The sequence below is a fragment of the Ambystoma mexicanum genome, chromosome 1q (genome assembly GCF_040938575.1).
Source record: "Ambystoma mexicanum isolate Mex_15411 chromosome 1q, UKY_AmexF1_1, whole genome shotgun sequence".
In the NCBI taxonomy this organism is placed as follows: Eukaryota; Metazoa; Chordata; class Amphibia; order Caudata; family Ambystomatidae; genus Ambystoma; species Ambystoma mexicanum.
In genome coordinates this window covers 1,148,737,674-1,148,760,407 of record NC_090922.1, presented here as the reverse complement: position 1 = coordinate 1,148,760,407, position 22,734 = coordinate 1,148,737,674, and the positions used below count along the sequence as shown (strand labels likewise).

General features: G+C 43.5%; 1 protein-coding gene across 2 annotated transcripts in view; it reads right to left on the bottom strand.

The window, feature by feature from the left end:
* Nucleotides 1-22,734, bottom strand: part of ASB17 (ankyrin repeat and SOCS box containing 17) — a 378,360-nt gene that overhangs the window by 341,480 nt on the left and 14,146 nt on the right. The window contains exon 1 of one of the 2 annotated variants that reach the window (XM_069635323.1): nucleotides 2,367-2,818. The exons of the other annotated variant lie outside the window; for it this stretch is intronic. Coding sequence (XP_069491424.1) covers nucleotides 2,367-2,767 — 401 coding nt within the window. The 5' untranslated portion in view covers nucleotides 2,768-2,818. Of the gene's footprint in view, nucleotides 1-2,366; nucleotides 2,819-22,734 lie in introns of those variants that run through there. 2 annotated transcript variants of the gene reach the window in all.

Below are 22,734 nucleotides of genomic sequence, written 5' to 3'. Positions count from 1 at the left end.
CAGAGCATACTCGATGACAACTTGACTTGCCAATCACATTAGTGTAAGTGATGCAAGTCATAGATAACCTGCTTTGTGGTAGGTCCCCTGGCTCGGATGGGTTAAATGCTGAGTTTTATAAACTACATAACCTCATTCTTAGGGCCTCATCACGAGTTGGGCGGGATCCCGCCTGGGATACCGCCCAACTTTATTTGCGTTAGTGCCCAGCCGTCAGGCGGTATTACCTCTGGATCATGGGCTGGCCGCTAACCATGACTCCCCATTCCCCACTGGGTCGATTGGACCCAGTGGGGAATTTTCGGCACAATTACTGCCGGCGGTAATACTGCCAGTGGTAATTGTGCTGAAAATGGGCCTTTTCCAGTGTGTTTACCCACAGCTATGAGCTGGGAGTACACACACCAGACTTGTGATTGTGCGGACCCTTAAATGCGGCAGTAACGCCGTTACTGCCGCATTTAAGGGCTACCGCCCAGCTCATGATGAGGCCCTTAGTCTGTACTTGCTCAAAGTATGGGAAGAAGCTGTTGAAAAGCAATGACTCCCATCATCAATGGGAGAGGCCATCATCACATTGCTATTAAAACCTAGGAAACCCATTGAAGAATGTGCGTCTTAAAGTCGCCTATCCTTGATCAATGTTGATGTTAAAAAAATTGCACAAGTTCTGTCTAGTAAATCAATGCTGCTTATTAGGTACATCATCCACCCTGAACAGTCTGGGTTTATACCTGCCCGCTCTACATCATTGAATCTTCGTAGAGTGTTTAATATCATGTCACAAGCTGACAGAACTATACATTAGATGCTCAAAAAGCACTTTATTCAGCATCTTGGCATTTTTTTTTATTGTGTGCCGTTTAATTGTGGTTTTGGACCTCATTTCATCTCATTTGTTAAGCTAATACACTTATCTCCTGTAGCCAGTCATTACGAACAGTGTGACGCCCAGTCCTACAAGTCACCTATAGAGTACAGCTAGGGAGAAATAACATATGAGGAGGGACACAAAGCTTAAGGGTGTTTGGTTGTTTGACCACCCATTGACTGTCCATGACCATGCTAATCCCTGTGGCCATTCCCACCCACTTCCTGCCCATTCTTGCCCAAAACAACTCCTCATGGGAACTCTTTCACTTAGCTGTATTCAAGCCTTACCATCAAACTTTGTACTTGAAGTGCCTGCCAGTGTTTTTTCAAAGCCGTCTTCTGGGAGTTAATGACATGCTACTGGTGTAATACAAATGTGCAAACCAGGTCTGCTTTCAGCCACTCGATTTATTATGTTTGTCCTTCACTGAAGTCCTGTTAAAAACAAGCATTGGCAAAGACAACATGCCAGGCACTGCTATTTGATGCCCAGACTTGCACCATTGTCGACCAACAACCATCAATAGCCAGTTAATGCTACTATGGAAGTGCCCAGAAAGTGCCTTTCCCATGCCTACGCAAAAGCTCAAACTGCTGGCATTGGCAATGCTTGTTTTTTTGTAATGTTCTGTATTACTTTGCGATACTGTGATCTCACTCAACATTGCACCACTCTACAGAAGTGGGCCTTGAGTCCAGGTATCACTATCCAAAGGTGGACCGAGACAGCTATAGTAATTCTTCTTTTGACTTCTTTTGGCAGTGAGGGTTTGGTATGATTGTGCGTGCGCCACGAGTCAGGTTCGCAGCTTCTCACGCTTTCCTACGACCAAAAGAACAGGCATTGCAAAGAAGCACTGGCCATTTCACTCTCCCTCAATAATGCCTCAGAGTTGTACGGCCTGCCTCTCTGAACACTGGGTCGCCATAAAGTCAGTCCTAAATTGTGGTTCGTCACTCATCTGAGCTTTCTTGAGGAACACATAGAACCAAAATGATGACAGAAAGGGAATCAAAGAGAGGCACAGGCGGTTCATTTGAAGGCGAAAGAAGTGGGTATATTATAGTAGGCGATAAAGTGTGAAACATAAAATGAAAGGTAATTGGGGGGGGCTGTAGGGTCAGGCAGGACAAAAAGGAAAAACTGGGGGGAAGCAGAGAATATGGGGTAGGGCCTGGTGGGAACAATCTCTGCCCCTGTTTAAACCTGGGAGAAAGCAGCCTTTTGGTTCAAAAGTAATGGCAAAAAAGAACATTTGGTTTTATTACTTTAAAGAATGACATTCGTTTGTGCAATATATATGTATGCTTCTTAAATCTGTAATTCTGCCACAAAGGAAGACTAGCAGAAATGCTTGAAAATAAGTAGACAGCATTATGCAAAGGCTTATCACTCGCGGCATTAAGCATGAAAGAATTGAGAGCTTACATCAGGTGTGCTTCTGGCACTGGATTCCCTGCTCTCAGAAGGAGGCGCGTGGGCATGACCTTACCTCAGTATCAGCGCCAAGCTGCAGCTCCTGTCTTGCCAATACTCCTTGGTTTTCTTCAACAGCAGCTCCACCAAGGCAGGGTTCCCCTTCCGTGCGAAAATCCAGTAAAGAATAGTGTTGGCGCAAATTTCAGTAAACTCGTGATTAACATGCTTCCCAAATAGATATTGTGGTCTCTTAACAAACGTGATGTAATCTGTGATCAGCGTTTCAAAGTCCTGCACCTCAATGTTCCTCAGTATCTTTGCAAGCGTTCGGTAGATCCTGGGCTCGTAGCAGTGGTACCCCCATTGGCCTGGAAACTGCAACGAGGGTCTCCGGACAATTCTGTCCATAAGATCGATGAATACATTCTTTTTTAACCAGGAAAGCTTACAAGTGAGCCTAAATAATTCAGACATTGCTGCTCAAAGTACAAAACGTAATGCAGCCAAACAGGCCTGTGTGCAGGCACATGAGGTCACAATATGCTGATTGTTTGTCTGCCCCAAAAGCTGCCCATGAGGCCAGGTTAGCAGCTAGCATCAAGGCGCCTTGCCTGAGTTTTCAACGGTGTCACAATGTATTGCTACAATTGCTGGGAGTGACATGGGCCATTCAAACTTTGCAGAGAATGTATTGCACTTAACCGAGTTGTAAAGACGAACGCCCTCTCCAATGCAGAATAGCTCGGCCAGTTAAGCGCTACCAGAATGCAGGTACTTAGCTCATTGTAGGCGACTTAGATTGATAGCGTAACATATTATAGGCATCCAGTGCTACTGTGACATGGCATGGGGCACATTGGTGAGGCACACTAATGATGTTGTGGTTTTAAAGGTATCACTAAACAATAGCAAAGTATTTCCTCTTTTGAACACCCATCTGTTTTAAAAGATGTGCGAGGTTTAAAGTTAGAGTAAGGGAAGGGAAGAACTTGTCTGGGAAGGAAGGTGAGATAGGCAGAAGATGCAGTGGATTATTAAGAGTGTTAGGAGAGTGGGTATGTTGTGATGTAAACTCCGATGTCCTACTCAAACCTGCGTGGTTCGAGAGCGGCACCGGAGCCAGTAAGAGTTTGTGCTTCATGGGGAGTGCACCCACCTGGGGGCACTCACAATAAATATACTTTACTATAACTGCACAGTTCTTGTGACATTGATACTTCCATTACAATTGGCGACGAGGAAGTGAGAGCCCCCAGAAGAGAGTGGATCGTCACCCCTTACCCATGAACACAGAAAGGTGCCAACCCATGAGCAACGCAACGGAGAAGCGGCAACAGGCTGAATTGCGGATGTGAACAGCCCGCACTACAGAGGCCAGGTACTTTCGAGGGACACTAAATAGGTGGGCAGCAACAGAGATTAATGTAAAATTAAATAGAAGAGTACGGAACTCACTGCGTAACACGAAGCATCTTTCAACTACAGGGCCCGGCGCATGCATAACGCTCACTCCTGAAACTATTAGAGGAAACAACCTAAAAACATGTGAAATGTGTCAGACATTGTGTCCCTCAACATTGCTGTCAAACGTCACCATAGCAACACGACACTGGTAGTTGTGGGAATTTTCAGAATTTTACAGCAGTGCTGTTATAAGGACCAGCATAGTAACAAAACGTTCACCTGTAGTCATTACTCTCCAAGACAGCAACTGAATAAGGAAGCCCCACAATAGCAAACCTTATGGATGTTTAAACAATAAACAAGCCTCACCACAAAATATTTAATACAGTGATTACACAGTAGACATACAACAACAAAAAATAAAACAGGGAACGCTGAACAAAACACAGTGAACAGTGACCAAAACAATACAGAACACTCCTGCTCCTTGCCCATTCCTGGCAAATCCTGGTAGCCCCACCACTCCGTGGGAGCAATGGGTGGACACATTCCAAGTGTACTTGAGGGCAATTGGAGGAGCAAAATTCAATGATGACCTAAAAGAGGCCACTCTGTTAAAGTGCATAGGGACTGAAGCACTCAGGATTTTCCGCACCCAACCTGATCAAAGCAATAGGGATGAGAGGTCAGGAGATTCCACTAGCGCTAGTAGCAACAGACGTTATGAAGTTGCCCTTGATAAACTCTCCAAACATTTTGGGAACAAAACAAATGTGGTACTTGAGAGATATCATTTTTTCTCCTGAAAACAAAATAAGGGAGAACCAGTAGATACCTACATCGCAGTTTTAAGAGGACTAATGTCTACATGCAGGTTCAGAGGTGTTGCAGAAAACATCTAAGAGATCAATTAGTGCTTCACACTGCTGACTCCCACATGCAGCAGAGATTATGGCAGGCTAAAGACCCCACACTGGACCAAGCAGTGGAGAGCGCCAAGACAATGGAATTAGGAGATAGATGCATGAGGGCAGTACTAAACAAACAAGATGTGACAGAAATCAAGAGTGTGCAAGTTGAGAAGATGCCATAGCAGCATTGATAAGGACGATGTCCACGGTTACTGCCAAAATCAGACCTTCTGGGAAACCTAGGAGAGAAAGAGATACATTTAATAGAATGCAAGGGAGATGCTACAAATGCCGTCAGGGCAGACACCAAAATAGTGATAGAGAATCCCCAGCATATGTGGAAGAGTGTTTCAGGTTTGGAAATATTGCCCATTTTGTAAAAGTCTGCAGAAATGGCAGGGGAAGGGGAAGAATGGGTTCACGTAGCAGAACATATGAAGAAAGTAACCGCCCCATTAATGCAAATATTAGAGCCTTGGAAGAAATAGGGGGCCCAAGCAGTCTATAATCCGTTTTAAACTCCAGAGAATAACAGGATATACAAATTTTGACTATCACCCCAGGAGGAAAGAGAGTTCAATGGGTGTGCATCTGCATAAATAAGATACCTACGCAAGTGATGGTGGACACAGGGAGGATTTTTGCTGTCGGAAGCGGCCTTACTGCGCTTGTGCAGCATTGCATTACGGCTGTGTGAGGTGCGGCTTGACGGCTCTACGGGCTCTACGGGATACGTTGGGTCCCTTTCTCTAATTGGAAAACCATCGGAGTGTGCGAGTGACGGAGCAGCGGTGTGGCTGTGAGCGGCTGCGAATCCTCCCCTGATCCACGCCGGCTGACGGAATCGACGGGGCTGTGGTGCCGCTTTCTCCCGCTACGCTCCTCAGTATATCTCAGTCTCCCAGCTGATTGTGAGGCTGCGATCTTTGTGACCCTTGCGGTGTTGCTGTGCTGCTTGTACTCTGCCACTGCACTTCGCGGACACGGTGACACGGTGCAAGTCCTATTCAGAAGAGCCTGTAATACCTGGTAATTCCTTTGCAATATCTCTGTTTGCTATCTGTTTGGCACCGGAGTAAATGCAATATTTAAACTAATATTTAGTGGCTCTGTGACATGTGAATAGGGTCTTAGAGGTAGTCTGTGCTATATATGGCACCTGACTATTAACCTTAGTTAACACCGGCTGTGTGGCGTGTGAGATTTCCTGAGAGCAGTGCGGCTTGACGGGGCGGTGGACTGCTGGAGGATTAACAGTGAAGGCAACAACTGCTGTGTTCTGTGGCTGCGGTGATGAAACTAATGTGAAATTTATTTTTTCATTGAGGCAGTAGTGGAATACTTTTGCCTTGCCTTGCCCTGCGTTACGCTTTTCTCCCTTTTTTCCCTTCCACACCCTCCCCCCTCTCTTCCTCTCCCCCCCCCTTCTATCCCTTCCCCCTCCCCTCTCTTCCCCCCCCAGTCTCCCTTCTATTCCTTATCCCATTGTTGGCTCCTTGAATGGCATTTAGACGGTCCTCAGAATAATAAGGGAGTGTAATAACTCTGGAAGACTGTGCCCTCTGAACTGTGGAGCTTGACAAGGGGTTGGGGGGCAAAAGATACTGATACCAAAAAGAGACACTCGCTGGATCTTAGTCTGTGGTGCAACAGTGCTAGTAGGACCTGAGAGACTAAATCCATTTCCTGAGTGCGAATTATTTATTCCAGTCCTGGTCCTAATGCAATCAGGAAGCGAGCGGAATTTTACCGCATACAACCTTAGGAAGTCTAAAGCGGTAATCACATCGGCGAACACTGAGAACGAAGAAGTCCCTATGGGTAAGCGTAAGCCAAAAAAGGCCCAACCAGCTAACCAAGATGCTATCACGAATTTTTTTCCTGTTAATCATCCACGTGAAATTAATTCCACGGCGATTGAGGAAGACCCGCAGGATCAGCATGACAATGACCTATCGAGTGTGTCTAATTTTGATGACATTGACAATAATTCATTATTGGACTTATGCCTCAATATTCAAAGATCTATGACACCATTACCGGTTCTTGGGTCGGCCAATACCGCCAAGGTGCCGGTAAATAGATCAAGATCAATGATCTCTGAGGAACACTCAGTGGTTGGGGGACAGGAGAGACTGTCCATTTCACCGACCCTTGCGATGGTCTCTATTGAGGATGACCCGGAGGTTGAAACTGACCAAACGGATAAGACTTACCCAGGAGCAGTGGAAATTGCGGAGATCCAGTCATCTGTGGCATCGCTGCAGTTTGCATTAAAAATCTTGCTGAAGATGTCAGGGCGCATCTTAGCCAATACTGAGTCTCTAACAATGATGGAAAAAGAGAGAGGAAGGAATCCTGATGAAGCAGAAATAAATCTGACTGATGCTATCCATATGGCCGATGCAATCGGAGGACAGCAGAGCCTGGAAATCGTTGAAGAGGCTAATAGTCCTAATCCATTCTTCTCTAAAAAACAGAAGAGGCTGGCCAGGAAAAAGGGAAAGCCGAAAAAGTCTGGGGTGAAGTCTACCTCAAAGGCAGTGCAGAAATCACCTACTCTCCCGACTAAGAAGAGTAGGAAAAAATTAGCTAGAGCAAAAAAGAGGAAAGCAGCTGGTGAGGGTTGCCTGACCAGCTGGCTTATTCCTGAACAAACGGTGGAATTGGAAGCCGATGAGGAAGATGCTCAAGGGGAGGAAGAGATAGCTCATATAATTGCAGAAACAGTGTTAAGTGAACCAGTAGTACATGAAGTCTCAGGAGACAAAGAGGATGAAGTCACGGTGGATAACAAAACAACGAAGAAAGGAAGTCGAATATGCTTGATCAAGAACTTATACCAAAGCAAAAATACGAAGTGGCTATCACGCTCTGAGCTATTGATAAGACTCTACTCTGTTCCACAATTACGGGTACTTAAATCAGAAGACTTCCAATTTGTGGAACCTCTGAAAGGTCCTAACATCAACGTTTCAGCTTTACACTGCAAATTCATAGCAACGGCTGATCTGCTTAGGAGTTTTAAAGTGGAACTAAAAACAGTGGATGTTGAAGTCGACGCGGATATAAACGAAATAGACCCGAATAGCACCGAGGAAGAGGCAGTGTTCTCTTCAGCAACAACGACTCCTCTAAACTTTCCGATGGATAAAAGGGTGGAAGCATCTGATGTCAAACAAGTGCTTAAATGGCTAGCAGATGCACTTCCCGAGATTTTATCCAGACCATGAAACCTATTGATCCTATCATGGAACTGTCGGGGTTTTGCGCATCTTCTGTCACCTGAAGGGTCAACAAAGCTATTGGAGAAGCAAAGCTGCTTCTGCCTTCAGGAGACGTGGGCCATCGATCCTTTGTTCTTAGACGGCTTTGTTCTCCACCATTCATCTGCCAGAAGGGGTGAAAAAGGCAGACCATATGGAGGCATGGTCATAGGGGTGACTAATTCACTATTTTCCAGAAAAATTGACTCTAATCTCGAAAGTAATCTAATGGCAGTAGAAATAACTTTGAACAGCAAGGACCCTTTGGATAAAATCTTGTTGATAAATCTTTATAACCCCCCTGGGGCAATCTTAAGTGAACAACTACAAGATTCTCTCCATGATATATTGGCCTCTTGGCTGACTTTATCAGCTGGTGCAGGGATAATTATCGCTGGGGATTTCAACTGCCATATGAAGGGACGGGAAAGTAAAACGGGAAATGAAAAATTGAAAGATCGGAGTGAGATGGTCCATAATAGAAAAGGGGTGGAAGGGGAAGCATGGGAATATTTGTTTGAGTCCTGGGATTTGACAATGTTGAACGGTAGAACGATGAGTGATCATCCGGGCCATCAAACATGGACGAATGGTAAAGCCCACAGTACGTTGGACTATATATTTGTTTGCCCTACGATTCTTCATTTAGTAGAAGATATGACTGTTAACCCTAATGAGTGGAGTGATCATGCTGTCCTGAACTGTGTAATTAGTAGCACTAGAGAACAACAATTTCGTAGTAACCTAGGGTTGCTGAAAACTAACACATCAGGCAACAGGATCTCCTGGTCAGACAATAATATAGCACGTGCAATTGAGGCTTTGGAGACACTTGAATCACACAAAGGCCTCAATTTCAGTGCAATGAGTATTGAGGCCATTGAGAAGTGGATTTATGCTTTTGTGGGTACACATGCATCGGTGTCAATAGGAGTAATGACTAGTCAGTTGGATAAAAAAATGCCTTATGATAAAACCATTAGAGACTTGAAGCGGACTCTTCGAGCAGAACTCCGTTGGGTTAAACGAGCCTATTTACCTGGTGAGAATTGTTATGCAAAGATAAGAGAAATTAAAAACAGATATAGATCAGCCATTAAGGTAAAGAGAAGGGGGGATAAGCTACTCTCTTGGCAAAGGTTAGCAAAGACCATCTGTGAAGGTAAGACACGAAAAATATGGTCTCTCTTAAGTGATGCAAGTGGAACCCAAAAGGGAGCCTTAACTAATCCTATTGAGGCCGGGGTTTGGGTTAAATTCCTAGAAAACCGAAACCTGGAAGATGATAATGGTAGCCTGTTAGGCAGTCCCCCGACTACTGCCCCGATGATAGTATCATATGAAACTATACTGAATAAAATTGGAGAGATAAAATCTTCCCGAGCGCCAGGCCCTAATGGCTTAGCTAATATTGTTATAAAAGCTCACCCAGAATTCTGGGCAAGATTGCTAGCTATATTATTTAAGAAAGTCTTAAACACTGGTAAAATCCCCTGCTCCTGGCAACAGGCGATATTAATCCCTGTTTATAAGAAGGGAAGCAGACTCGACCCCAGTAATTATAGGTTGCTTTCTATGCTCGATGCCTCTGGGAAGATATTTGCTTCCTTACTTCTCCAAGAGCTACAAAGATGGGCTGAGAACTCTGGTGTCCTATCGAAATTTCAGAGTGGGTTTAGACAGGGCTACTCTACATCCTACAATATCATGGTTATGGACATTCTTAGATCGAGTGCTCTTAAACCAGGGGCAACACCACTATATGCCTTATATATAGACTTCACAGCAGCTTTTGATTCGATCCCTAGAAACCGGCTATGGAAGAAACTGCAGGTAATGGGATGCCCGGAAGGATTAACATATTATCTTAGACTCCTCCATCAAAATAACTTCGCCAGATTGAGACTTGATCAAGAAGGTCACATGACTAAGAACGTATCCCAAAATAGGGGAGTAAAACAAGGCTGTGTTACTGCTCCCCTTATTTATAATCTATATGTCTATGATATACCAATGGCAATAGCTGTAGCTAACAATTGTCCACCAAAAATAGGTAAATCTTCCTGTGCTGTATTAGCATATGCAGACGACCTGGTTATTCTTGATTATACCATCAGTGGGATTCGCAGATCAGCGGTTGCATTATGGGAATATGCAGAAGCCAATGGCCTCAGCATTAATCTCGAAAAAACCAAGCTCATGTGTTACACAAAAAAGAAGATATCTCGGGTGCAATTAACAGTAGGCCTGGAAAATATTTCATATGTCCCCCATTATCGATACCTGGGGATTGACTTTGAAATCTCTGGAGATTATCCCTTATGTAAACAATCGCGTAACATCAGAGCGGCTCAATTGACTGCTCTATTTCATAAGTTTACGGTCCAGCAGGGTGGTTTTACCCTTTGGGGAACACGCCAATTATATTTACAAGCCTTCTCTCCTGCGATAATCTACGGGCTGGAAGCACTTCTCAACATAGATTTAAATTGGCTTCAGGTTATTGAAGGTAAATTTTGGCGAGCGGTTTTAGGTCTACCCCCATGTATACCGATGGCCATTATTAGACTGGAACTTGGCCTGATCTCACTAAAAGCAACTGTATTAAAGAAGCGGGCCATGATTTATCAAAGGATGACCCGAGATGTAGGGAATGGGCTCCTGTCAGCTGTCTACCAAGAAATGATCAGGGAAAAATCGTCTTGCGATACAATACATGAGATGTCCAGATTGTATGCCGAAATAGGCTGGCAAATTCGAGAAGGACCCTATACAGAAGAAGTGTTTAGGGCCCTTAAGAAGCGTATTGATCTCTGGGATTGGCTTGAAAATTTCGAACATCTAAGGAATCTAAAAACCTATAAATTTGTTCAATATAGACTTTATGAATTCAAGAAACCCCAGAGCTATCTGAACATCTGTCCATCTGTTAGGCTCAGACGATTTATTCTATTACTTAGATTAGAGCAATTACCAACGTTTTCGATTACTGGGCGCAAAGATAAGATAGCCGCTGAACTGCGCACATGTCGATTATGTAAAAATAAAGAACAATCTCCATCCTATTGGGACCATTTACCCATGATATTAATTACATCAAAGATGATTTATTCTGGCACCACTGTGTAAATTCTAATAGTATGCGATTATTGACAGCATTATATACCATCTGGCTGAGTGTGGAATCCAGATTGGGTATAAAGCTGTAGCATACTAAATAAGAGCGATTTTAGCTAAGTAGAGATTACTGTGAATTGAAGTACTGGGATTTAAGCCTATATAAAATCCCCTCTGCTTACTCCTAACTTCATATGTTTCATCAGAAATCTGATTTTAAGAGATTATTAATTGTTGAGTGATATGCTGACTGTGTATTTTTCTAATTATTGATATATGTTTATTTGTATTTGTGTAAAGTTTAATTAGAACTGTAACACAATAAATATTATTAATATGGTTCGCCATACACAATAGTAGATCCCATGACATTTACCAAAGAATTGGATGGGCGATATGAAGAGTTAAGGACAGCCAATATCAGGGCCACAAGGTGCAATTAGAGTCCCATCAACATCATTGGTTATAAATGGGTTCATCTCAACTTTGACGGTAGAGAGACGTACTGTAATTCTATGTAGTGGAAAATGGATCATCGGTGGTACGTTGGGAAGAACAAGCAGCCCTCCGAATAAAGATACACCCAGGAGAGACGATTCCGATACTATGTGTGCCCAATGATGATTATAATACCAATGAAGGTCTAGCAAAGCGGTTTTCTTTAGTAATTAATGAAAGCGTTGGGATGCTCAAAGGTTTCAATCAAAGGATCGTTCTGAAGAGAGGCGCAAAGCCCATCGCACACAGGATGAGAAACATTCTGTTGGGAACAAGAGATGCTCTACAGAAGGAGTTGACAAAACTGTGTAAGCCAGATAATTCCATAAGAATGTGTGTCGACCTTCAAGATCTTAATGCCAACATTTGGATTGATAGGTATCCTTTACCAAATATAGGGAAGATGCTGACAACCATGAAGCCTGCCAAATATTTTACTACGCCCCATCTGTCATCAGCATACCATCAAGTGGTTCTGGATGAAAGCTCAAGACACTTAACTTCACTTGTCAATCTCTTGTGGGCTTTCAGATATAGGTGCTTGCCTTTCGGCCTAGCATGTGCCTCTGCAGTTTTCCGGGTACTAACGCAGCAACTATTCGGGGGCCTTGACGGTGTACACTACTTCCAGGACCATATTCTGATTGCAACCATGACGGAAGAAGAACATAATGCCAAACTGTTAGGAATTCTGCAGATCAGACAATTAAAAGGTCTCACACTCAAGATTGACAAATGTAAGATCAAATTGAGAGAGTTGACATATTTGGGATATATCAAAAATTCTGAAGGGATCAGTCCAAATAGAAATCTGGTGGAAACAATATCAAACATGCCTTCTGCTTCAAATAAAGACCAATTGCGCAGTTTCTTGGGGCTAGCAGAGTACTATTCAACATCTGTGCCACATTTTACAGGCAGAACACAGCAAATGAGAGCGCTCATGAAAAAGTCAACAGTTTGTGTGGTCTAAAGAGTGCCAAGATGAACTAGAAAACAAGAGCATGCACTGTGCACCAACACTAAGCATGTTCAACAGCACAGCCCTTAGTGTAATATCAGTTGATGCCAGTAATATTGGTTTGGGTGGAGTGTTGGAACATGTACAGGAGAATGGTATAGTACCAATTGCTTTTGCTTCGCGTGTTCTGAAGGCAGCAGAACTAAAGTACTCAACCATAGAAAAGGAAGCCCCAGAGTGATATGGATTCTGGAACATTTTAGAGGTCTAATGGGGTCTCCCAATAACCCTCAAGACTGATCAAAAGCCGTTGATACACATCTTAAATTCTAAGAATCCACATTTAGTGTGCCCTAGGATTCGCAGGTGGATTTTTGACATAATGCAATTTAATGTGAAGATTGTGTACACGCCTGTTAAAATGAATGTCATTGTTACGCTCACCTGATCTCTGCGGGGATGTTGGGGCACGGTTGGTGCCCTCCCTGGAGTTGGCTCCCCTGGATTCGGGTCTACCCTCAGCTGCTGTAGTGTGGACTGCTCTGGTCGCTGGCAATGCCCTTGGGAGAAGGTAAGAGGCAGTGAAAATGCTGCGGTTGGATTGCGATCCCCCTCGAACCCTTTTTGCCAGAATGAGAGGAGCGTGCATTTTTCCATAAGCTCTCACCTGTTGTTTTGTAAAGATGAGCTCTCCGTCCTGCTTCTCTTCAGCAGGGGCACTGTAGATAGACCTAGTTGCTTCACTGGTCCTTGTATGTGATGGCCCAGACCGGCTGTGATCAGTCCCCTTTTGAGGTAAGTGCTCGTAACAATGAGTATTGTCCGTAAGATTTTGCAATGTCTTTTCCAATGATTATTGTCTGTAATTCTTATAATGTCTTTCCCTTTCCCAATAGATGCGAAGATGGCCACGCTGTGTCGCGGTGTTGGGAACGAGCCTGAATGGTAACAGAAGGGAAATGGAGCGGCCCCACTGGAGGGTAAGTTGGGTTTCGAGGTAATACGCAAGGCTTAGGTATTGCGCGGCCATGCGTTAAATGTTTATGCAGTTTCTAACCTTGTGCGTTCCTTTTCTCTTGCAGGGATAGCCTGACGCCGAATGATGGAGAGCGGCGATCTGATCACCTGTCATAGGCTGGTAGATGGAAGATCCATGAAGATGCTGGATGAGAAGAAGACTCCCACGTTGGTGCGCTCGGACAGGTGAGGATGAGACAAGCTGCTGGCGATGGATTTGCAGAAACAGATAAGATGCACGCTGTGCTGCGAGCCAAAGTATGGCTGGATTCTGGTAAAATGCGCCTTGTGCTGCGAGCGATGGTATGGCTGGATTTAGGTAAGATGCACGCGTTGAAGATAATGTCCAGGCCCTGATGGAATGCGTGCAGAGCTGGAAACAGGTAAGAGCTTCAAACAACGGTAAGCGTTACTCTGCATGAAGCAGACTAACGCAAAGCCTCTACATGCAGGTGTGGCTGGCTTCAATAGCCTGCTCCAGCCACTCCCCTTTAGGTCCGCCTTGTGGCCCCACCTCACCACTCCCATAGACTTCTGCACGGGCCTTCCAATGCCTTCTAATGGCCACGCATGGCCTGGGTGCACATGTTTTAGACTCAAAGTGTGCAGAGCACACTTTCTTATGAGCTTGTTGCCAAAGGCTCCAGGACAGGGTCCCTTTTTGACCCTGCATGAAAGTGATGGCCCTGGGTTAGTGGCCATGACAGTCATTGCAGATTGTTTCTCTAGATTGCCTTGGGATAATGGAGAACAGAATGAAGATTGTGTTGATGAGAAGGATATGGAATGCATTATTGCACATATTGAACAAGGAATAATGAAAGAAGAGTGGGCCCGATCATCTGCAGAGCATCTGTAGCAATGTTTAATGTGCCAAGCGGTAAACGAAGGATGGGAAAAGTTTGACCATTCTCTGAATGAATATACAGAAATTAAGAACGAGATTTCACAAGATGGGGTGTGTGCTTTCAGGGGCGATTGTATAATCCCACCTGTTACATTAAGGAAAAAGATCATGAATTTGGCACATGAAGGCTATCTTGGAATGAATATTACGAAAAGAAGAGTCAGAGAATGTTATTGGTGGCCAGGGATGTGGAATTAAATTTAGGAGTTGGTAAAGAATTGCCAGGCATGTGCGGTAAGTGACAAGAGCAAGAAGGTGATTGTTACAGCATTACAACCTGTCAAAGTTCCAAACATGGTGTGGAAGAAACTGGCCATAGAAATTACAGGGCCTTTCGAGAAATTGGATGCTCAAAAGATATATATAGTTGTGTTGTTGGATTACACCTCGAAATGGGTTGAATGGGGAATAATGGAGAGCACAATCATGACAGGAAAGATCATGACATTTTTTGGAAGATGTATTCAGTAGGGAAGGAGATCCCCAGTAATGATAAGCGCCAATGGGGCCCAATTCATGTCAGAGGAGATGCACACGTTTTTAAAAGATAGAGCCATTGAACACAAAGTTATTTCAATTTACCGTCCCATGGTCAATGCATCAGTGGAGCGTATGAATGGTTTTGTAAAGAATATAATACAACTGGCTTTGGCCAATTCGCTACCATGGAGAGATACACTCAAGGAATCATTAAATACATATAGAATGACTGATCATTCCGCAACAGAAGAAGAGCCGTTGATCATGCTGAGAGGGAGGGTAGCGTCTAACAAGTTGAGGCCACCATGGTTACCATCAAAGAACTGTAGAAGAATAGACAATGAAGATATTGGAGTGGTGGTGATTCAATCCCTGCCAAAAGGATGCTGCTGAGGAACAGGAAATTTACTACAAATTTCAAGAGTGATTATGTTTATTACTAACTGTATTCCTGCCAAAATGATACTGCTGACGAACAAGAGAGCTGCTCCAAATTTCAAGAGGGACTATGTTTATCACAAATGGTATCCTTTTTACCTGTATGGTTTATTCCTGTTTGTTTCCCTTGTTATTTTCCCTTTTCTTTGTTGTTGTAATGTAAACTCCAACATCGTTCTCAAACCTGCGTGGTTCGAGAGCGACGCCGGAGCCGGTAAGAGTTTGTGCTTCATGGTGAGCACACCCACCTGGGGACTCACATAATAAATATACTTATAACTTAATGCACAATTCTTGTGACATTGTCACTTCATTAATAGGGTACAGCGTTCTTTCACTGAAAATCCATTCACTGTATAATACCCAGTAAAGAAGGGTGTCAAAAAGAGATTACACAGTGCTTCGCTTCTGTACAAGGCCCCAGGTGTTCGCTGACATCCCTGTTGCCAGAATTTCTGTCATTAGGATGGCATATAATAAAACTTGGTGTTTTATATGGCATCACATATAAAAAATTCCAGTTTCAGAGTGCTTGGCAATAGGCATTACTAATTACCATCCTCACTACCTATGTTTGTGGTACTCAATTTTCGACCTCAAAGGATGAAAGTAGGAGTCGGCCAGAGGGACATGAACACTTCCAAGGGGAGACACGCTCCTTGTGTGCAGAGCTGTGCGCTTCCACCTTATATCAAACAGTTGATCACATGAAGGTGAGCCACTGTCTTCACTGTAGAAGAGAAAGGGCCCACTGCTAGATGGCAGCACCCAAGATCCTAGACACTGGAAGCCACTGTGCCACACTCAGCACACCGTAGAGACAGCATCTCAGAGACTACCAGCATGTATGTGCGTCTCTGGCGGCTATTCAGCAGCTAATCAGGGAAACAGCCAAGTTCCAGATCATTTAACCATGGGGCGTGCAGAGCACACAGTCTTCACCTGCAGGAGATCTGCAATAGGGCTTAGTGAGTCTGAGGTTCAAATACTGTCAAAGCATGCTAAGCATGTCTCAAGAGTTCACAATAAGTCAAAATTTATAGATTACGATCATGTTATAACTGAAAGAAGGATTGAAATGGTGCAGAATTAGTCAGGTCTGAAACCTTTGAGGAGTTGTGTCTTCAAGTCCTTCTTAAACCTTTTAGTTTTCAAACCTAGAGGAGCACAGTTCCACAATCAAGCTCCAATCAAACATTTTTTCCCAGCATGAAGCTACCATAAACAGGTACAGCATGCAAAACTAGCTGATGCGAATACGATTTTTGCCTTAACAAACTAAAACAAGTCCTTGGAGCTTGCCAGCTTTATATAAAATGATGAAGTTATACCATCAAGGCCACAGCGAACCGCTGCGTCATCAAAGCGTAGCCAACACCTAACACTCGCCGACTAACTCCTCACTGCTCACTATGCCCTCGACCAAGCAACAGCGCACACACGCTCTCCCATATTAAAATAATTGTAATATAAACTTTATATTAAAATCATTTTCATATCGAGTTTAGATTCACTTTATATCAAAACATATCAAAACACACAAACACACTTTGTAGACGTTCATATAAATATGATATAAATTTGATATCAATCTGATATCTTTTTGATATCATTTTTATATTAAATTGATGGGTCCTTGACAGTATGCAAGAGTGATTTTCCACCATCAATACTAAATTGGATGACATTACAGCCAATATCAATTCCCTTAAATCATGAGAATTACAGAGGCAGAGATCAGGATCAGTGTAATGGAGGATGATGCCACTATCATTCGCCTGTACGTCTTAGTCTGAATTTCAAGGACCAAAATAATCATAATCAATGGAAGTTCAAACCTCAACCACTGCAGGATACAGCATTCGCTTCTAACAATTCTGATAACATTGAACTATTTTTTGTAACAGAATGTGGACTCTGTCATCACAACAGACATATTATGGCAGGCATTTAAAATATAAGAGGGTTGCCATGTCTACCAAATTTGCAGTTCTAAAGATAGTTAGAAAAGATATTGATAAATGCGAGGAAGGGCTGTACAAACTCGAACTTGAATACTTGATAAATGCTAAATTGCACTGGATACATTTCGCCTGACTGCTGACAGAGAACTAAAATGAATTGGCAGGGAGAATCCTCACATGATTATTACTACAGGACAGGGGGTAATTGCATTCCCTACATAAAGAACCAAGATGGGCATATAGCATACAGAAGCATGACAAAAAACACTGTTTATAAAAAAGATAAATAGTTGTACAAACAATGTGATACATACACCATGGATGAAATACATGGATTTCTAAATTAGCTTCTCATAACACAACCATCTGAGCATACTCGATGCCAACTTGACTCACCAACCACATTAGTAGAAGTGATACAAAACATAGATAACCTGTCTTGTGGTAAGTCCCCAGGCTCGGATGGGTTAAATGCTGAGTTTTAAAAACTACATAACCTCATTCTTAGGGCCTCAGCACAAGTTGGGCGGTATCCTGCCGGGGATAAAACACCCAACTTTATTTGTGTTAGCACCTACCCGTCCGGCGGTATTACCCTCAGATCACAGGCTGGGTGCTAACCATTACTCCCCATTCATCACTGGGTCGATAGGACCCAATGGGGAATTTTCCAGCGGTAATGCACTGAAAATGGGCATTTATCCAGCATGTTTACCCCCAGCTATAAGCTGGGGGTAAACACGCCAGACTCGGACTGGGCGGACCCGCCTAATTTAAGGGCTACCGCCAACTCGTATGAGGCCCTTAATCTGGACTTGCTCAAAGTATGGGAAGAAGCTATTGAAAAGCAATGACTCCCATCGTCAATGGAAGAGGCCATTATCACATTGTTATTAAAACCTAGAAAACCCATTGAAGACTGCAAGTCAATGCTGCCTATGAGGTATATCATCCACCCTGAACAATCTGGGTTTATAACTGGCCGCTCTACATCATTGAATCTTCGTAGAGTGTTTAATATCATGTCACAAGCTGACTGAACTATAGCACTTATTCAGCATCTTGGCATTTTTTTTATTGTGTACTGTTAAATTGTTGTTTTGGACCTCATTTCATCTCATGTGTTAAGCTTATACACTCATCTCCTGTAGCCAGTCTTTACGAACAGTGTGACGCCCAGTCCTATAAGCCACCTATAAGCTGGAACTATTGTATTAGAGTACAGAGGGGGAGAAATAACATAGGAGGAGGGACACAAAGCTTGAAGGTGTCTGGTTATTTGTCCACCCATTGACTGCCCATGGCCATGCTAATCCCTGTGGCCATTCCCACCCAGTTCCTGCCCCTCCCTGCCCAAAACAACTCTGTGCTATCTTGGATGTTATGTGATTGCATGTGTGAGTGATGAAGCTTGTGGAATGTTCCTGTGGAGTGTTGGGGCACCTGGGAGTTCCACAAGTTACAGTTGGGGACTTGGAGCTGTGCAGGGAACCAGGGTGGAGGCCTGTGACTATCTCTCCTACTTACTACCTGTACCATGGAACTTAGGAAGTAAATAAAGCATGTTTCTATGTCCACTTACCTGGGTGGGTCAGCCTGGTTCCTGCTCCTTGTGTCACTGGCCCAGGGCAGATCCTGCAGGAGGCGGGATACATCATTTTGAGGACGAGGATATCTAAACCCGAAGCAGATTGGGTGTAGGAGAGATGGGAGAGGTGATGGAGAAGAAAGACCAGCATTGAAAAGAATGTTCCTGGTGTGTTGGTAATGGAAAAATGTTGCTGATGCCAAGCAGGGAGATTGTTGTTGCAGCAACAGGCATCATAAATCATCATGGAGGCCCATCCATGGACTAGAAAATAAATTGAGCCTCTGCAGGTTGGCGGTTGTGTTGCAAAGTGAAGCTGCCACCAGAAATTAGTTGTCATGTTCGAGCGCTGTTGCGCTAAAATGGAGTGAAGGATCATGGAACCTGCAGTCCGCATATGGGAGCAATTTAAAGGTACTGAAATATATAAAAATGTCGTGGAGGAACTGTTTGGGGCCATGGTGCGGGTCGCAGGGGCCGCTGGCGGGGAGGGCCCGCGATGTGCAGGCCCTGCGTTTCAGGCCAACGGAAAAGGTGGAATGCAGCGTAAAAGCCCGACACCATAATTGTCCTTCTCCGTGTTCGGAGATGGGTTTAGAAAAAAGGGCTCTAAGCGCATCAATCGGACGTGTGTAGAAGCGTTACGTGCTTAATAGAATCTTGTAGGAGGAATACAAAGGAGACTTCAATCAGGCGGAACGTTATGCGGCGTGTTACTGGGCCGTAACCTTTTCTCTTGGGTTTGGAGGCGGCAACAGATTTTGTTTTATGGAACATGATGACGGCGTTGACGGCAACAGATTTTATTTTATGGAACACGAAGATATGAGGTACTCTGTGAATGTTTCAAGTTAATTAAGTTCCGGTCGTTCAGAACGGAAAGTTGTTTTGTCTGCCTGCTGGTAGACGGGGTGATTAATGAGTAGTGGAACACCTTTGGGAACATCTCAGAAACATCTGTTGGTGTCTGCGAGCATTTGAGGTCGTTTGATTTGGGACACTAAGTGTACATTTCCAGAAAACAGTGCAGTGGTTAAGAAATCCTGGTTATTTTGGGAGTTTTAATGTGAGCGGCTTTACACAGTTTTATTGGAGGCGGAACTGCAACATTTTGAGAAGCAGCAGCTGCATGAAGATGGACCAATGTGGGAATAAAATGTGTTTTTAAATGTTTTGCTAAAACGCTGGAAGTTAAGAGGACATTATGAAATGTAATGTGTTTTTTTTACATGTCTTGCCAACACGTTTTGAAGTATAACAATACATTATGATATGTGCATGAATTGTTGTGTAGTTGTTTCGTGGGTGCATGGATAATGTTCCAAAATCGTGTGACAGAAGAAACATGTACAGTACTGTGAATTGAAATTGCTAAGAGTATTTATTTCTATGGGGTTTCCAAATGAAGAAATTAGAAATGTATTCTTACATGATGTTTAGTCTAATGACGTTTGGAGATGTCAATTGGAGTTTTAAAAGGCAAGTTGTCCACTATGTTTTTGTTTTGAAATGCTATAGACATTTTTTTCAATGAAGTTTATGAAGTGAATGGGAAAATGTGTTATATTCTTTCAATTAGGAGTTTTATGGAAATCACTCGGGAGGTTTTTGATGATTTCATTGGAGCCCAGGCATGGTGATTGATCACCACCATGACTGGCGGCACAGCACATCCATAATTCGGGACAAGATTATAAATGCATATTTACATGTACAGTTTATGTTGTGGACAATTAATTGGGAGTTTGTTTGATTGTGTGGGAAAATGTGAAGCAAGGGTGCGCACATGCAGAAGGTACTGCAGCAGTAGTGCATTTGTGTGGTAGTTGTGTACCTGTATTAGGATAATGCGTGTATTGAAGAGCACGTGTGTGGAGTTGCACGTTAGTGGAAGTTGACGTGTGGGTGGTCCACGTTTTTAGTGGAGTATTTGTGCAAAATGGGAGTATATTACTAGGAGTTGCAGGCATGCAATGGGGTTTAGGTTCGCACACACTGGCCAGGTGTGTTTACCAGTTTAGAGAAAACTTTCTGTAGGTTCCCCAAAGTTAATGTGTAGATTGGACACTCTTGCAAGAGTGTTCCAGCATTTAAATTTTGAACAATGTAGCAGAGTTGACCTTAGGGCATGGGGCCCATTTTTGAGGGTGTATTTAATTTTCAATGCAATTGTGCATATGAAATATGGGAATAGAGATTCTCAGGGTTGTAGTTTTTGTCTGCGTTGAAGGTTACTGCATGACAATCTTCCTCTATGTTTGAGGTTGAAGTTGATATTTAGGAGCAATGTTGTTCTCCTAGGTTTTCTGAAGTGCCAGGCGGTGCAATAGGGAGGAGGTACCTTGAATTTATTTTGCATGCCAGTACATTTTGGTTTTGAATAGTAGTGGAGGACACACAGGTTGTAGGCCAGTGGTTATTGTTATGGAGTTGTAGTGAATATTTTGGATCAGGTAGGGTCCATACACTGGCATGGGTTTTACTGAATTTTATGTTCAGTTAAAACATTTTCTTATAATATGTTTAAGCTGAAGTTTTCAGAACACACGACACAATTTCTCCATCCTTTGCGGTGTGTCTGATTTGGGTTTTGCACATTTTGGAAGTTCCACTGCACTACTATTTGTTCATCTTAGTAGTGGTTTGTTATCTTGACATTTTGACATAGCATTTCTGCTATGCATGTTTTCGCGCCACACCTCGTCTTTTGTGGTTGCGTTTTGTATTTTCGTGGTCTTTGTGTTGTGTGTCACTGTTACTAGATTTTTCATCCTTTTTTCATGTTTCCTTTACGGGAGAAGGGATGAGGCATGGTTGGTTGTTGGGTAAATGTTTGTGAATTTGGTGGCATGTTTAGGACAATTTGTTTAGGCCTTTGTGTAAGTTTTCAAGATTCGTGGCTACACTATTTTGGCAGGTGAGTTAGCCTCTGTGGGGGTGTTTGGTTTGTGCTCAGGTGTGGAAGACCTGAGGCCAGGAGTGGCAGGTCTGGCGGAAGGTGTTTTGGATTAGGAAGGTTTTGGTTTGTGGTTTTGTTTTGTTTGTCCATTTGGGGCAAGGTTCGTGCTTGGTGGTGGCAGCACCAAGACCCTGGTGTGGCAGGCCAGGGTGGAAGGAGTTGTAGTGTCTTGTGTTGTAGTCCAAGCATGATTGTGGGGTGATATGTTTTCTTGTGGTTGTTTTAAGGGGGGAGATGTGTGGTATATTGGATGTTATGTGATTACATGTGTGAGTGATGAAGCTTGTGGAATGTTCCTGTGGAGCGTGAAGTGTTAGGGCACCTAGGAGTTCCACAAGTTACCGTTGGGGACTTGGAGCTGGGCAGGGAACCAGGATGGAAGCCTGTGACTATCTCTCCTACTTACTACCCGTACCATGGAACGTAGGAAGTAAATAAAGCATGTTTCTATTTCCACTTACCTCGGTGGGTCAGCCTGGTTCCTGCTCCTTGTGTCACTGGCCCAGGGCAGATCCTGCAGGAGGCGGGATACATCAAACTCCTCATGGGAACTCTTTCACTTAGCTTTACGCAAGCCTTACCATCAAACTTTGCACTTGAAGTGCCTGCCACTGTTTTTTAAAAGCAGTCTTCTGAGAGTTAATGACTTAATAGGAGCTGCACACATGCCTCTGGTGTAATAAACTCGATTTATTGTATGTGTGTCCTTCACTGAAGTCCTGTTATAAACAAGCATTGGCAAAGACAGAAGTTTTGGCTTGTGTATAAGTATTAGGGTTTGCCGTGCACTGCTATTAATGCCCAGACTGGCACCATTGTAAACCAACTACCATCAATAGCCAGTTAATGCCATTATGGCAGTGCCTAGCAAGTGCCTTTCCCATGCCTATAGAAAAGCCCAAACTGATGGCATTGGCAATGCTTGTTTTTA